The sequence below is a fragment of the Cyrtonyx montezumae genome, unplaced genomic scaffold, assembly GCF_038088225.1.
Source record: "Cyrtonyx montezumae isolate F1298 unplaced genomic scaffold, pur_monq_1.0 scaffold_12, whole genome shotgun sequence".
In the NCBI taxonomy this organism is placed as follows: Eukaryota; Metazoa; Chordata; class Aves; order Galliformes; family Odontophoridae; genus Cyrtonyx; species Cyrtonyx montezumae.
Window position 1 is genome coordinate 17,565,300 of NW_027071848.1, and position 18,107 is coordinate 17,583,406.

The 18,107-nt window shown below is 42.5% G+C and overlaps 1 protein-coding gene across 1 annotated transcript in view; it reads right to left on the bottom strand.

Moving 5' to 3' along the window:
• FLT1 (fms related receptor tyrosine kinase 1) overlaps positions 1-17,809 on the bottom strand; it is a 100,989-nt gene extending 83,180 nt beyond the window's left edge. The window contains exons 1-3 of the mRNA XM_065730148.1: positions 17,607-17,809; positions 3,822-3,918; positions 3,300-3,520 (exon numbers count right to left, since the gene is read on the bottom strand). Coding sequence (XP_065586220.1) covers positions 3,300-3,520; positions 3,822-3,918; positions 17,607-17,799 — 511 coding nt within the window. The 5' untranslated portion in view covers positions 17,800-17,809. The remainder of the gene's footprint in view (positions 1-3,299; positions 3,521-3,821; positions 3,919-17,606) is intronic.
• Between the last annotated feature and the right edge of the window lie 298 nt (positions 17,810-18,107).

Below are 18,107 nucleotides of genomic sequence, written 5' to 3' on the forward strand. Positions count from 1 at the left end.
AGCTCCAACAACTGGAGAAGTATCTTGGAACTACAGGAACAAAGGCAAACAGAAAGAAAAGCCTTTAGCAACATCTCTGGGGACATCTGCGTAGGTTTCAAAATAGCCTGCTAATAGTCAGGGCTTTTTTTTAACTATTTTTTCTCCATAATGGTCTCTTCCCAAGTAGAAAACTGACCGTGTCCTCCTCCAGTGTATACAGTGAGTATTCATTATAAATCTTTCCTTTTAACTTACAGATTGAAATTGTGCAACAAAACAAACATTGGAACAGTTCTGGGACCAGCACAGTGGAGAAACTGGTATAGACGCTATGTTTCATTTTGGATTTCTCCCATGGCTCATGGTAGAAGTCAGAATATCTGCTTTCGTAGAGCAAAATCCAAGGTTCTTGAGAAGCTTCATTTCCCTTGCCTGTTGTCTCAACTCCTGAGTTGCGTGTGGTGAACAGTTGCTGCGGCACTCACTCCACTGTGCAACTCAGTAGTGACCTCTCCAGCTAAAAGCAGGGTGGTGTCAGGACTAGCTCCTGAGCAAAACATCACTAGTTGGTTCTTGAATAACCAAACACTGCACTTCATCACTTCAGAAATGTGTTAAGACATCCTGGGACTTGCAGTTTCATCATTCATCATCTTGCTTCTTATTTTTGTCTGCAGAAGCTCACATTTGCCATGCACATTCTCATTCCTGAACGAAAGGATTTACTGGATTTACTGTGTTTCTTTTTTTCTTTTTTTTCTTAATCCAGTTCATTTTCAGGATCACTCTAATTCATTTCCGTAATAACGTTTTAAAAACAATCAGTGATGACTTCCTGTACAAACAATATCAGCTTTCCTGATTTGGACTCTGTGTTTGTAAATAGCAACTATTTGTTCTCATCTGCAGCATGCTAAAACATGGGAAACAGGCACCTTGGGGATCCACATGGAGCTAATATGGGAAATGGACTGACACAACGTCCTGCCACAGGAAACAATACAAACCTAGGAGGGACCTGACTTTTACAAATGTTTATTTCCTAAGCACCCAAAAATTTCTTTAAAACTAAACACAATAGTTTTAAATGAGCATTTTACTATCCTCTTTTTTCTGCCACTCAACCCAGGTAATTGAATTTCATGTGCACTCACAGAAACATCAACTTATATTAAGTGATTCATTATTTTCCTTCCAATGCTAATGCTACACTGATAAGAAATGGTTAGTTTTGGTACTCAGAGTCTTATTTCTTTTCAATTTGCTTGACATTTCTTCCTGAAACTGTAGAATTTTGGAGGACTAACATGCCTTTCCTCATCTCAGGGCAGAGTGGAGCTTTCAATAGCCATTACATGAGCAGTTAGCTTGCAGCCTCCTATGTCACCAGTAGATTACCAAATATATAATTCATGAGACACAATCAACATTTAACTGTAAAGAAATTGTCTTTCAGTCAAAAGTTCCACACAACCTCAAAAGGTAAGATGCAAACAATGTCTAAACTTGCTACAGGACAGTCTCTTCTACATTTTACTGTTTTTTTGGCAGGTAAGGTAGGACTAAAACACAGTCTAAAGCAATTTCAATGGCAATATCCATGTTTAATAACTGTTCTTTAAAAATATATATATATCAAAATAACTATGACACTGAGTCCTTCTGCTTTATCTTCAAGAGATTTTGGGGGGAGCTCAGGGGTTGTCCAAAAGCCATTTATTTAATGACATACTAGTCTTCTGACATGTGAATTAGGCAGATTAACTGATTCACATATATCGGATAGAGGTTTTCTTTTGGGTGCAAGGAAGCCACTCACAGCTCAGGAAGCACAGAAGAATTGGGACAACCAAATGTGTCTTCAATTTGTGATAATTCAGTATCCAGAAAAATTAACATGTCAAACAGAAAGGAGACCAAGAGAACCCACTAGAAAGTGGGTTAGCAGAGAGGTTCTCAGTCAGGATCACAACTGTCCTTTCTCTTCTCACGTCGTAAATGGAGATAACTGTGGGTAGATGTCAACTAAAGAGAAGATCCAAGGCAGGAGCTTCAAGAAGTTCTCATGGTGGGAAGCCCAAAGAAATCATCCAAGAAAATCATAAATTTTCCTAGACAGAAGTAAATGTTGATTGGCTAACAGAATAACCTTCTACATTCACCATGCCTTTCTGGATTTATCTATCATTGGATATCCAGTGAATTACAGGCAAGTAGTTGGGTGAGGAAAATACTGCACTGTATTCCAGATGAAGTACTGCTGGATGAACAGCATAAATCATTCAGTAATTATCAGCAGGGCAACACATAATAATAGGGAGAGCTATCTTATTTTCTGTTTCTGTAGTAAGCAGTCCATTTGGTTCTGATTTTCCATAGCATCCGTCCCACTCTGTGTCACAGACTGAAAACAAAGGCTAATTCACTCTGATGTGAACTCATTAGAAGCAGCAGACACATCATTTGGAAGAGTTCCAGTTGCACATTCGCTCTAATGCAGGCTTCCAAAATCTGTGAATCCAGATACTACATAGTAATCTATGAACCTTTTGTTGTAAAAATTGAGAAAAACTAAAACACACGATAAAATGATAAAGCTAAAAGTTTAGTAATTTCTTCCTTTAATGTTGTTCATTTTGAATTCAGCTGTTTTGTGAAGCATCTGATTAACACCCAGTAAGAAGGCAGGATCAGAAAGCAATTTCTGTTATAGCCTAACTGACCTAATTCCAGCATTACCCATATATTGCACAATACTTGTTTGCTGAACACAATTCTGTATTTATTTTGAATCCAATTATTCTAGATTTTTACAATTGATGTAACATGAACTGCAGAACACTTTTCTGAACGTGTCTTGCATGCAAATAATAATTTCCTACAGCATGAGAAAATTCAGTGATCTAGAATGAAAGCTTTGGCATCTCTCTGTCTAGAAATGCACAGCCTTAGGCAGGTTAAAATGCACATTGCAGCACCAGATAAATTGTTTTCATCAATCATTCTCTGATTAAGACATTCTCAAATTCATTTTTAGTATATTTTCATGCGAAGCTCAAGTTACTCCAGGAGTCTGTTTGGGTTTGGTATTTTTCTTTCTTTGTTTTATCCTTACTAATAAAACACTTGTTTTCAGAGGCTCTGACAAAGCAGATTTTTATGTATAAACCACTAAATTATCATGACATTTGTGAAGATGAAAATATAATTCAAAACACATTATTTAAGCAGATCTGATGTGCACTTTTTATCCATTTTGCTGCGCTGAAAAAAAAATACCTAAGAAGCATTAAAAAAAAAAACCACCATCATCTTACCATTAATAAATACGTAGACTATAGATTCCTTCTTCTTCTTTGCTGAACTTGTTGGGTATTTGCAGCTATATCTTCCAGTGTCATTTGCTTGAGTTCTGCTCAAGGTCAGACTGCTGCAGGACTGTGTCCCATTCCTTCCACAGGCATATTTAATTACTTTCAGCCTTTTGCTGTCCTTACTTAGAGTTTCAGGCAAAGACCATGAATGAAGCATTTCCCCCCTGCAAATACAGATAAGGAAGCAGAAACAATTATGTTGGGCTGCAATGATATAGCTCCAGTTCCCAAGCTTTCTGTTTTATTATATTCGGCTATTTCTGGGGTTCTCTTTTATCTTGTTTTCCAAAAACAACAACAGAAACAACAAAGAATTACTAAACAATTGCCATTGAAGTTCACACCCCACCTTCCCCAACAACATAAGGTGTTTTTTTTTCCTTTTTTAATAATTTCAGCTACAAAATAAAGTATCAGGTATATGAATTCCCAGCCAAATTACAAGAAGCCAGCTCAGCTGGTTACCTGCATGTGAGATTTAAAGTCTGGCCTGCTTGAACAACATGTTGTCTGCCATTCACACTCAGCTCAGGAACTTTTAATTTTGATCCTGAAGTCGATCCTAGAAAAACAAAGAAAGTCATTAACAATGACAAATCATCCAGCTCCAAGTCCACTCGCATTTTGGATGCTATACTGGAAGGAGAAAGCAAAGCAAAGGCAGTGCCTCCCTCACCACACATACTCCTTTCCTCTGGGAAAACTCGTGCTGCTCTGACTCAGGACTTGCATCCTTCTCAGAAAGAATCACTCAGGAAAGAAATGAAAGCTAGGCAAGATTTGCTCAACAGTTTTCTTCTCAAGTTGTTCACTGAGTGAACCACGAAGAAAGCTCAAGACCTTGTGGCTGCACAAAGAAGCAGGGAAGTGTGTCCTCCAGCACCGCTGGCTGTGTTTCCTTAGGAAACGCTGCAATGGCAGCCTCTTGAATAGTTGGCCACAACCAGACACTGACCTCTGAGATCCCGAACTCTCACTCAGACACCTCACTGCAAAGCTGGAGCTGCTTTGGAAGGAGGCAAAGGGAATTCAGGACCTTCCCTTCCTGTATCTGAAGGTCACAGCACTGTCACCTATAGTTCCTCACTAGCTGCAGGCTTCCTTAGGTAAAGTGGTGTCAAAAGGCAACTGGACAGCTCCACAGAAATTTTTAAGAAAAAGCACCAGACTTTCTGCATTCTGAGAAAGCAAATGTGCCAATAAAGCTGCCATCATGGCCAGACCATTCCAGTGTGAAACTGCGTGTGCCTGAGTGTCAGTAAAACATAGTGTGGCTTGGGACGCTTGAAAACATAAAGGCAGGTTTCTTGCAATTTGTGTGAAGGCAACTTTTAGGAAGTTCATAGAAAAGCATTGTGGTCAGAAGAACAGAGGACCTCAGGACCTTCTTGTGCATTAAGCCAACAAGTGGCAGGAAGGTGTAATGATGCATCCTTGCACCATAACACATTATTGCCACAAAAGCTTTCATGGTAAGCAGAGAGAAATGCATACCTGGGCAAAGAAGCAGTCCTTGATCCTATTGCCTCATGCTGACAGCAAAGTGTTCCAGAAGCAAAGAATATAAATATATTAATAAATTGCAAGATCTAAAATCAGTTCAAGTCTAAATGTGGACCTGACTGAAATTTGTGAAGGTTTTAGTGCTGCTGTGAGAGAAAATAAGAGAGTACCTCAGCCCACTTTACTCCAAGAGAAAATATTTAATTTTCAACACGTGAGAGAAGCTGTGCTATGTAAACAAGGGTACTACAGATTTTCCTCTAGAACCCAGTTAAGTGTATCTTGAGTTTAGCTACTTCAAACTCTTCTTTTAAAAGGTCCCTACCATAACCAAATCCCAGCTGTACATATCACACGCAATAGAAATAAGTGAGCTCCATGTGGCTGCTATGAATCACCACTGGGAGTGCCAACCTTTCATCGACCGTAGAAGGAACTATAGGGCAACAACTCTAGCTGAATTTGGCAAGTAAATAGTGAATGTACAAACTGTTCAACTGGACACACCAAATTCAGCAACTTTTACCCAGCAGATATGCATCTAAAGATGGGAATCTCTTCAGCCTGAGAAAGACCTAGAATGCAAGTCTCCATTTTTGGGGAGAGATGCTAGAAGTACAAAGGGGTTTTTTTTGTTTTTGTTTTTTTTAACAAAAGGTAAGGAGGCACTGACTTCCTTTGTTCTTGTTTAGCTTTCTCTGTAAGTGCCAGCAGTGCTCCGTTTGTCAGTAAGTATTTCCTACTGCAGCTGTACTGGTGTTCTTGTACATACTAATATCCATCTGTGTTCAAAAGAAAATGTAAAGTGTACACTTAAATGTAGAGATAAACTAAGTTATAGCCCACTTGAACAGGCTTCGGGCAAGAGGATAACAAGTTTTCAGAACAAAGAAGTTTCCAGGACTTTAGCACCAATATTAACAGAAGTTTGAATGGTGATACAGCACAAATACAGACTTCCTCCAAGTTTTGTCTAAAAAAATCAGACTTCTAACCACAAATGAATACATTCTTCCAGCTGTTAACATGAGAGACAGAAAGGATGCGGCAAATCTTTGAAGAAGCTATTTGTTATGTGGTATCTTGCAGGCATTTTTCTCACCTACCATTTAAGGATCTCTACTCTGAAACTATGGGTTTGCCAAATAGCATACTGCTTTTATGGGGTAGTCCCTTGCAGATGCATGCAGCCATTGAGTCTACCGACTCTCAGTTCTGAAATAATGTCCCTAAAGCTAAATGCTGAGAACTTCAGATAAAACCTGTCTTTCTTTCATCATCCTAGTACCAGAGGATGGGATGCTCCAAGCTAGGTGAAGGGCTTTGCTCAGCACTGCTGGAAGCACTCTGCCAGCAGCAAAGGCAGCCAGCAGCAGCATGCTTGCGCCTGACCCATGCCGGGACCAGGAGACCAGACCTGGGAATGGGGGCTGCTGTTGTTTTCCAAGTCTGCCAAAGGTGAAGGGCAAGAAAGCATAAAGGTTACAAACTTTTATCTTGGTAACTCATAGATATAAAAAAAAAGACTCCCACATGCAAATCGCAAGATTTGTCTTAAGTATATGAAAGTTGGCAGCTTGGTAGCACATGGCTCTAGAGTTATTCAAGTCAAGTGAAAAGAAAAAAAAAAATATATTTTCACCCTCACCCTTTAAGCAAAAAAGAAATCCAGATATGCCAGGTACGCAGTGAAGCTTTTGCCCATACACATATTATATGCATCTAAAAGACACCACAGTATTTGCAAATATGATGGGTGCGACCTTAAGGAGCACTTAGTTTTTGTCTAACTTTGCTCCCATTGATAGAAACCAGAGTTAAACCACTGATTTCAAGCACGTTTCAAACAACTCCAGTGTTAAATCATTTTAATATTCAAGACCTAGCATCAGTGTATTTGGTATAATAAATCAGTTTTTTAATGTATTCATTAATAGATTTCCACTAACAAAAAGTTGAAGTAAAAGATCATATTTCTGGCCAAGACAAGACAATACTTTTACCAGCAAAGATGCTCAGTGTGAAGAAAAATAACTTAATTGGACATCCTATCTACTTATGGGTCATTAGCTTTGTTACATTTTTAAATGCTCAAAAACTGGTGTGGAGTACAAATGCAATGGAGTTTGACATGTTTACTAGAAAAGAAAATGAAAGGAGAATAGCAGGGAAATTCCCACTGTCAATATTTAGAAGTGGATTATGCCTTCTCTGTACGTTCTCTTGGCATTTTACTTGACACCGTCTTTTCTGAAGGGTCACGGCTCAATAGGACACATTCACTTATCATTATGCCTGTCACTAGGCGACCATCAGCAACCTACCCTCACACTGACCCACATTGGGGGGTGCAATTACTTTTCAACTGACAACAAGAGAACTAATTAATCCTGATAACTAAGGAATCTCTCCCCGTAAGGAAAGGGTTGATTTTTTCTGCATATTTATTTGTTTTGGAAGGCTTATTACATATACATGTGAGAGTCAGTCAATATGACTGCTTAATTAACAAGCAAACATCAATTTAGACTGCAGAAGTTAGTCTGCCTGTTGGAAATTAATTATGGAAGAATTTTTTTGTGAAAGCAGAGGGTGTAATCTATAATTTGCAAAGAAGCAAAAGAATAAGCTTTGTTCAATTATTTTCTGCCCTGAAAAAAAAAAGCAATGCTCTTTCTGAATGAACAGAACTTTGAATTATTCATTAATCAAAAACACAGATTACAAGTAATTAAACAAAAAAGATAAAATAGCTGAACTGAATATATTTTCCAACATGATGTGCGAGTTCAATTCTACAGACATGCAAGTAACCACGTATACATGATCAACCTTCCACTCATTTTGGACAAATTTCAGTTTATCTTAAAAGAACAGATTAACTGAACTCAAAATCAGGATCATGTAACCAGATTATTACTGCCTCTGCTCTAATTTTTTCAGCCCTACTTTTAAATTTTCTTTTTATCAACTCTGAATTTCTGTTACCTCAGACTAAAGGAAGTAAACTCAGAAGATAAATCTATGCCTTGGTTCAAAGAAACAAACTACATTAGAAGTTATTAGAAACTGCCCTGAGGTGAACAGACTTGGTGGTCTTCAACAACTTTTTCATAATTTGAGGCTAAGTGATCCTCCAGCCACCACAATTATCCTGAACACGACTAATCTGTTTTCACCTGCACAACGAGAGGTTAAAGAGAATGTTCAGTTTATCTTTGCAGCTTCAGTGTATATGAAGAATCTGACCTTCTGGGTTTAAAGTGCCATCTGTGAGCAATAAAGTTATCCATCAAGAAGTAATTGTTTCAGTCATCATTGGATTTGCACGTGTGTTAAAGCTGGTTAAACATAACCAATCCTTTGTGACTTTTATTGTCAAATATCGTTTCCTCCTGATTCAAACACATTCTGCAAAAATGTATTTTGCATGAGACAATCATGAACTGGAAATGGAATGCATATGATATCTTAATTGGGTCTTCACCTCACTGTGCTCCTTAAGATGCAGGTCATTCAGATCAAATGCAGCCAGGGGCTTTACTCTAGCTTATGACCACTTCCTGGTGAGTCATTCCATTGAAGAGAATGGGGACATCCACACGTGTGCAACTAGTAGGTAATTGCAGAATCTGGCCAAAATGCTCTGGAGCACTTGGAGGGCTGACCTTCAGTGTGTTTCCAGTGAAACAAGTTGAATGATCTGCAGCACCTTAACCAGAACACAGCCACAAGTGAATCTCATATGGGGCGTGTGGCTTTACTTCATTTCATAAAATCTGGGATAGTTCCCTTACTTCAAAGTTCTCCTTGTAAGATGATGTATCACCACGTTTTTAAAGGTACTTCCTTTAAAAAAGGTATTTCCTTTAAAAACTCTGCCCTATAAAGAGGGCAAATACAGCCTTTTTTTTTTTTTGGTCAGACAGTTGTATCAACTCTTAAGAACTTCGTTTTCACCATTATTCCGAATCACTCTATTTAAAACACGTGAGAAGGAGAAAAAGAAACTTCTTTCAAGCTCCAGAGACCTATTTAAAGCTGTGGTTAGCATCCTATCACAATGAGAACAACTGACAAACTGTTCCCCACAGTTTAATCAACATTGAAATTCCCACCAGCTTCAATAGTTGCGTTTATAAGACAAAAATGTTTCTAGGCTGAATTGTATAAAAAAATAATAACTGAAAAAAAAAAGATTCTTTTTGTGCCCCAGACATGGAAGTCTGGCTTGCTTTTCTACAGGACAAGAGAAGTAATTACCCCAAGTAATGAAGGTTTTCACTAACGTGTTTATGCCTCCCCATGGCAGCAGCAGCCCCATCCTGTGTGCTCTGTTGCTGTCTCTGGAGCTTGGACTCAAGCAGCACGGCAGGATTCCTGCACCCAGAGGTGAAAGCACTGTCTCCATTGTCCATGCTCAGGAACAGCCTCCAGAAAACACCTACAAACCATGAGCTACCCTGTGGTTCTAGCAGTATCTCAGTTCTGTCTGGTGTCACCTATGCCTCCACCCCAATGAAACCTCACAATCCTTCACACATCTGATTGCACATCAAGTTTCTGATGCAAATCCAACTCCCACACTTAAACTCAGCAGAAGAGGAACTAGGAGAACTTATCTGTCATGGAGTGTACAAGGAAGCCTACAGTGCAAACTGACTCTGACAGTCTACCAGCTAAGCAAGCTCCTGATCCAAAGCACCAAAACATAACTTCTATTTTGATCCAAGCAGAACTTTGCAGGGCCATCAAAGGCTGCAGGGAGTGGTGAGGGTTAACAGGCCCATGGACCATGGGGTGGCTTTGTCCCTGTTTCCTGTTTGCTTGGTGCAAGGAGAGGCACTGTGCGTGCTGGCAAGCAGAAGCACACTGTGGGCAGGATAAGTGCTTCAAGCTGTCTCACTCCTCCATGGATCTGCCCCTCTCACATGCCTCTGTCATGACTGAAATGTGCTCTCATTTGCTTTCAAGATTAAGAAAACTGTTAGAAGCTATTCACTCACAAAACACACATTGATTCATGAAAATCATCTGTTCACTGATTTATCCCTTTCAGGCTCAGCAGGGACATTCCAATTATCAGGTCTGATGCTCTGCACAAACACGTACCCAGGGATTGCTGGATCAAATGCTTGAAGCTGATGAGTTTCAACTATAATTTAAGAATTTAAAGTGCCACTAGGATGCAACAGTCAGCCAATAAAACGGATAGGGTAATGGGTGCACTGTGCTCCTGCATGAAACTGCATCATAATGGAGTCCAAAAGGCATAAGGTTTATAACTGTAGACTGGTAAGTCCTGTGCAGGCTAAAATGTGTCGACCCTGACTCCATACCCTGGAATTAAAAATGTCAGCATTGCAAATGGATTCATTACTGCCTGAGAAAAGTCTCCACTGACACAAAATGATGTGTGCCTCTTATTTGAGCCATCGCTTCTATCTCCTTTCAGTTCTCGGTCTCAGAGTAAGTGATAAGAGTTTATTCACTGTGCATATGCACTTTCTGTGCACAGATGCGTAAACATGCTGATACAAGATTAGATGCTGCAGAGGCAGAGCTTGACACCAAGTGCCTAAGAATAGAGCAAGTACAATTCTGATAGCACTTCATTAGCATATCTGAACGGGATGCACTTCTGGATATCCAAATATATATATATGTATCCATAAATACAAAAACATATTTCCCCAGTATTTTCCATTCTTTTGCCCAATATTTTGCCAGTATTTTGTTCCAGCTAAGTAAGGCACACCTTAGTGATTTCACATGCCTGCCATAAGGGCGTTCTGTTTTAGTTGTACATTCAGATATTTAGAAAGGTAGGTTTGGAAATTTAACAAGTTGAAATCACCCTGGATTATTCCAAATAAATATGACACCAGTTACAACCAATTGAAAACATCACAGCTTCCTGTCATGCTCAGGGAGCTGGAAAGCCACAAGCATGGCCAAGGTGAAGCAGTTCAATGCACTGTGCCCAGGCATTGTTCAAAGGCACTCAGATCACCAGCTCATCAAACTTTGTGCCCTGGTCTGCCTTAAGATCACCAGGTGACTGTTAGGTCCAGGGCACTTTACACAAGGCCAATTAAAAACTGATTTTGGAATTCAACATTCATGGAGCTCGAGTGAAAAAAACAAAAACAAACAAACAAACAAACAAAAACCCTTAGTTTCTTCTTTCATCCATCCAATTCTATTGCATCTGGAAACTTAGTATCTGAAATGAGAACCTTTGCCACCATCTAGCATGGCAATGGCAAAGGGCCTTGTTTCATTGGCTATGTAATGGGCAAGCCATTAACAGAGAAGCAAAATCAGCCATGCTGACAAACTTTTTTCCCATTGAGAACATGGGATTGAAAATGGGAATCCAAATGTATAGCCTAACACCTCCATGACAAACTACTAAAAGACACTGAAAACACCTCCATTGCAAACACGTGCCAGTCTTTCCATTAACTAGTATATTAGGAAAGTATTGATACAATATAAAGGCAAAGAAAGTACATTAAAAACAATTCATTTTAAATTCCTGTTATTGGGTACTAAGGGAGACATTTATTCTTTTTCTTTTCCTTACCAAACTATGTTTCTTAAGCATCTTGATACTTAAGATTTGTTACACGTTTCCTGACAAGAGAAATTCAGCAATATACTAGTATTGAACTGGAAGAGTGATTCAGATCAATGTCTCAGAAGACAAATGTCCTAGCTGCCAATAATCTGCCAGTTTATGCTCAGTCAGCAAAATGGCCCTAACAAATCTGTTCAAGACCATATTTTTCATTAAACTCTGCACACAAGAATGAATTCAGAACTAAGTTAAATAGAACTTAAAGCAAAACTGCATGATTTGCTTAAAGCTGCTGGTTATTACCTCAGATGCTCTACCATTACAGCTGAACCATCCCACAACTCTTCAAGGAAAAAAAAAGACAGTTTAAAACCAGCTTTCTACCCATCCTGATGTAACCCACAAAACAGCTATAAAGTTTGGAAACTAGGTAACTAATGCAATGCAACAGCTTAAACCAGAAAGGCAAGTAGAACAAAAAGTCCATACAGAGGACTCCCTTCTTTGCTTTAGGATCACCTCTACTCTGAAGTTTAATTTTGATCAATCAAAAGTAAGGCAAGAAAATCCAGAGTGAGCTTCCTCCTGAAGCTGATGTTACATCTGGGACTGCTGCCTCTGGCTGATGATTCCTGTGAGCTCAGCACTTGGGATCCCTCCATCTTTCATCATAAAGTCAGCCCTCTCACAAAGGACTGGTATGAAACTGGTCATTGCTCCAGTTGGTTTTGGTGGGTTTATGGCACACAGATTAGCCAAGATGAGGACAGTACTAGCAGAAAAAATCAGATCACGTTTGGCTTTTCTGGCATGCAAAAAGTGTTCTGAGATGAGCAGGTCAAGAGGCTAAGCCCATTTTACAGTTAAATGGCATGTAAAATACAAAGTCTATGGTAGGTGCACATGTAGAATTCTGGCAAGCTTGACTGTGGCTTGATTTACATCAGAAAATTATAATCATTAATGCTTAGAATGAATGTGAACAGTAGCACAGCATGAAACAAAGGCAGGTTTTCACACCAAACCCCACCAGCACAACAAATGAAATTCTTCTATATTGCACAATGCAATGCAATATAACCCCACTAAAGTATATCCAATTGCCATACAAAAGGACAACACCTGAATTTTGGCAGGCTAATTTTGGTTATCTTGACTCTCAGTCCCTCATTCTTTTAGTAAAACATAACGGATTGGGATTCATACTACCAAAAAAAAATCTTCTCTGAAGAATTTGACTAAGTAACTTCTTTTTGTTCAAGGTTTCTTGAGCCTTCCCTGAAGATTCAATGTTGGACACCACTGAAGGCACAACACAGAGCTACTGGGAGCTGACCCAGGATGGCAGCTCTCACGCTTCTCTTACTACTGGTCCACAGCGACCCCAAGGAGAGGTTTTTCCATGGAGGAACGACAATGGGAACAAAAGGAACAAAGTCCTGTGGCAGAGAAGAATCCCACAGGAAGGATGCTGGGGCAAGCTGTGTGAAGCTGTGGAATGCCTCTCACGACATGCCCTCGTGCTCCTCCCTCACTGCTCCCCACGCACTGAGCAGGGGGTCCTGTTCCCAGAGCTTCCCAAGGGAACTTCCCAGGAGAAGGACATCTGCTCAGGGTCCCCATTCCGGGCTACCGTGCCCACTCGCCCTCACTTCCGGGCAGGGGGCAGAAATAGTATCAACCTATTGCCCTAGCATCTCCAAACCACTGAAATTCAGGAAGCAGTTTCCTCCTGAGCATTTCCCCAACCTCCAGCTCCTGCAGCAGCAGCAAAGAATGCCTTGTTTCAAGGCAACAGCTGCAAAAGAGGGAATACGACTTAAAAGGGATTGTATTTAGGAGTGCTTACTGTCAGATTGGATCTAGAAGGGTATCTCTACCACCTAGCAAAATATTGAGAACATGCAAACAAGCTGGTGTCATTCCCATCATACTGGGTTGTGATACAAGTATGGTATTCGGGTGACTTAACACTGGGGATATAGACAAACTGATTTTGGTTATGAAAACAACTGTGGTTTGATGGAGAAACAACAGGGACGGTAAAACCAGGTCATTGTGAATGGGAACCTTTCACTCCTCCATTAACACAAATCAAACCAGAGTCTAGGGTAGAAGATGAATAAATCAAGCAACTATTTTTCAAGAATCAATCACAGTCTTGAGCAATATAGAGGTGTCGTTAGCAATATCCTCCTTCTCTCCATGACTGCTGACATGTCAAAGGTGGCACAGCTCCAGCCACCATGACATAAAACAAAACAACCACCACCAACTGTGACATAAAGCAGAAGAAACAGTTATCTGTACTCCCAGTACAAACTCCTCCATATATCCTAAAACTTCAGGACTTCAGTTTCAGGCAATAGCACCCCTGACATGCAGGTTTGAATGTTTTCTCCCACGCCTTGTATTTCTCAATATGTTGCAGGTTTATTTATCTCTGGCACGGAGTCATTCTGCCAGTCACAATGAACATAATATTGCTCCACGCTTGGCTTTGGAGCGAGCACTTGGTTTTCACTTTTCCAACTGCTTCGTTCTGCATACATGACTTTTTCTTTTAACCATGTGGGTTTATACAGCGCTGACGCCAACCACAGAGCAATGAAACTGAACTTGGTAAGAGACAACTGTCTGCACACCTTCCTGCCCATCCCTGAACCAACTTTCAGATGAGCTGTTCCTTCATGGTAGGTAAGATGAGAAGTGAGGTCGCTGAGTGCTGGGAATGCTAGGAAGGTCATTCCCCAGCTAAGGTGGCCATGTAGTAGGAGTGCACCACAACAGCAGAGAGGAAAGAGGCAGGTGCTGTCTACAGGTAGAGTCCATGCATTCTGCACACTCAGTACAGTCTGTCCGTTTTGTACACTGAGAAATCATATCCCACAACTTTAGAAATACAAATAGAGAAAAAAATGCAGAAGACTGCTGGGGGCAAAGAAGGATGCAAAGACGAAGCATGTCTGAAGGGAGCAGTTTGCTGCTCTTCCCAATTGGAGAGGCTTGCCTCCAGAGGCAGAGGTGGCAGTGACAGCTGAGCACACAGTGTTGCGTGACAACACTGCACTCAGAGCAGGGTGGCTTTCTGTTTCCTTTGGGGCTGCAACAGGAATTCCAGCCCCTAGTTTTAGGGAATCCAAGGGATTAGATCTGCTGATAAAGTACAAGCACAACCCCATTAGACACAGACTGTTGAAGTGCTGAGCCTTCACCCTCATCTTCTGAGCCTCTTCCTTTCCCAATCTCAGTCAAAAACTAGCAAATTGATAAATATTTGTACTTGAAGCTTCCAAACCACATTAAAGTGTAAGGACTCAGCAACTGTCCTGAAAATCCAGACAACTTCCTTTTGTCCTATACACCCACACAGTGTGATGGGCTACTGGTTTGAGCTGTTGTGGCATCAGATAATAATAGCTTGGCTTGTTGGTTACTGTTCACATATTAAGAAATAAAAAAAGGAAAACAAATCGCAACCAAACTAAAGTCCAGTTCTCCCCTGTAACATTTTTCTTCTAGGGTTTGAAATGTACTGGGTGATTCTAGATATGAAGATCATTACCAAGGGTACCTGTCCAGTACTCATTTCCTTGTGCATGAACCATAAAGAACTTGCAGGCTTAGCCCAAAGCTGTTGCACCAGATTACACCAACTATGAGAGGATAAAATATGTATTTCTGTAGAGTATGTGAGGAAAGCATCAGCTTGGTAAAACTTTTTATAAGCCTGTGTTGTGCTACAAGGTCTAACTCTTCCACCTAATATGAACGTAGCTTGACTTTTTTTAGGGACCCCAATTTCTAGGAAGATTCAGAAGCAGAAAAGTCCACTTTTCAGCACTCTGTTGAGATCTCCAGCCCTGATCCTAAATAAGACCACTGTAGCTGCATGCCTGTGCTGCTGTTTCAGCTGAGTACTCAAATCAAATAGAAACCTTAACACATGAGCTTCCATCTGAACAGCACTTTCAGGGAAGTCAGGTTAGTTATTGCAAGAAATTAACCTCAGCACAGTTTAGACTTGACCTAGAATTACTTTCTTCATTTTTTTCCAGCTGACCATGAAATTGAAAAGTCCCTCGGTCACTGGAGATGTTGATGATCTAGTTCCAACTGGAATAACTCAGGCTTGTATAGTGGTGTCCACAGATAAGATTGTAATATATTCTCTTTATCTTCTAGCTGCTAATTGTGAGGTATTGCCAGGGTGCTGACAGCTGGAAATAAAGCTGATTTATCCATCTCATGGTTCTGGAAATACAGACACATCATCCTTGATCCAGGCTGCAGAATCTGATCTTTCCAGGATTTAAGCTCGGTCCTTCACATTCTCAGACGCTTTTGATTAAGATTATTGTCATACAAAGTCTGTGACTGGGAGATCAAACCTAAATAAGACACTGAAGTCTTCATGTCCACAATTTCCTTTGTCTCATTTTTGAAATGGAAACTCTCAGGGCTTTCAGTTTTCACACTGCCTGGGAGAAATTGGAATGACTAAATAGCCATATACAAGTTAAAGATCTCTTTCTGTCCCTTCATTACAGAGGTGCCTGTAAGTAAGACCTGAACTACTGTGAATCTTCTCCAGTACCAGTCAGTAAATGGAAACTCAGCTGACACCTGCAGAGACTGAATTACAAGAGTGGACCATTAAGAACACTTAAAAGGGGAAGTGCTGGACAGCTTGAGTGAGAGTTTCAAGTGAGTAGGCAGTGAACACGGGTGAAATGGGAAGAAACACCTGGAGGTGACTTGCAGAGAACATCCCACCACTTCACCGACAACTCTGAAATGCTGTATGCCTCTGAGAGTTTTAGTTCTGACCCAGAAGAATCTTGATCAGCCCATCTGGGATGTCCAGCCAAACCTCTGCAACGAGCATTTTCTTTAAAAAGAAGAAAGAGAAGGAAAGCACAACAAAATCCAAGATGTTTAAGAAGTCTGAGTTCTGGATTGGAGCTAAATCTCCAATGCTTTTAAGAGAGGAAAGAAATACAAACTTCCAGCAAACCAGTTGTAAAGGCATTCAGCCACACAGCAGAGAAGCACCACTCCACTCCATACCTATCACACTTGAGCCAACTCCAGGGCACGCAGCCCCACTGCCCGGCATCCAGCAAACCGGGTATCCCCTAACCAAGCCAAGCCTTTCCCATTGGATCTGGTGTGGGGTGCGTGTGCCACTGGCAGTGCCTGGAACAGGAGGGTGAGCCAGGGTCTCTTACAGTGCCTGAATCACGGAGTCCACCTTCTCCCAGGACAGTGGGTTTGCCGCGGTTTACACAATGGGAAACCTTTCCGACAGGAAAAAGGAAACCGATGCCCCAGCGCAGCTCGGCACCGCGGGAGCCCATGTGGGAGAGGGACGGCGAAGTTCAAGCTCAAGCTGTGAAGGAAGCCTGGCAAGGATTTCAACCCATGTTTCCTGTATCCACTTCGAAAGTCCCATGCATGCGCCTATTTCTTCCTCACACCAAGGAGGGAACCGCAGACCAAAAATAAAGAGGGGAAATTAACACTTCCCTGGGGGGGAGGTAAAAATTTTTTTATAGAGGAATACCTATATGTCGGTATCAAAGCTGATGAATCAGCACTTCCCGAGCAGGAAAACGTCTCGGCGGTGCAGCCCCTGCTAGCTTTCCTCCGGGCAGTGCCGCAGCACCGGGGCCACTCCGGTGGGGCTCAGCCCCCGGCGGGGACACGCTCCCCTCAATCAAGGCATTCCTTTTTTTTCCTCTTCAAGTGAGAAAAGCCGAAACAGCCAACCCCAAAAAGCATCACGATTAGGCAGAGGCAGTTCTCGCAGCGGGCGCGGAGCCATCCCGCCGCACGCAGCCCCGCGCTCCCCCGCCCTGCCCGCACCGGGACGCGGCTTTCGCCGAGGGAACGGGCACCTTTCCGCATCACGGGCACAACTGACGGCTGGAAACAAAGCGGGCTGGAAAGCAGCCTACCTCGCGACCAGAGCTTGTTTTCCCCCATCGAGGCGCGGGTTCCGACATCGCGATTGCGGAGGGGCTCGGTATCCCCGGGCACCCCTTCTCTGCGCCCGCCCAGGGGACGGAGGACTGGCAGGTGCCCACAGCTGCAGCGGGGGGGAACCGCCGACGGGGTACGACCCGGGTGTCACGGGGAGCCTGGGGCCGGCGGACTCCTACCTGCGAGCAGGAAGGCGGCTCCCAGCAGCACGGTCCCTGAGAGCAGCTGGCGGGGCATGGTCCTGCCCGAGGCAGCGCGGGGCTCTTCTCGTGGAGACGGTAGAGAGGCGGAGAGGCCGACCGGGCTCCGACGGGCTCTCCTCGGTGCCGGGCTCCTCCCGCGGTGGCGGAGATAGCGGCGCGGCATCAGCATCCAGCGGCCCCACAGCCCTCCCCGCCCGCCCCGTCCCGCGGAAAGGGAGTGTCCGCGGCCAGCCGCCCTGCCAGCTTCACCTCCCGCGGACATCAATTAGCGGCCGGCCCCGGCTTCGCTGATTTATAACTTCTCCACCCCTCACCGCGCACCCCCTCCCGCCCCCGGCACATCCTCCGTCGGGGAGCACGCCCTCCCCCGGGCCGCCTCCCCGCCGACGGCGGACACCGAGCCGCTCCCCGCGGGGCTCTCGGTGCCGGCTCCAGCCCGGCGGAGTTTCCAGCCCCGCCGGTAGACCCTGGCGGCCC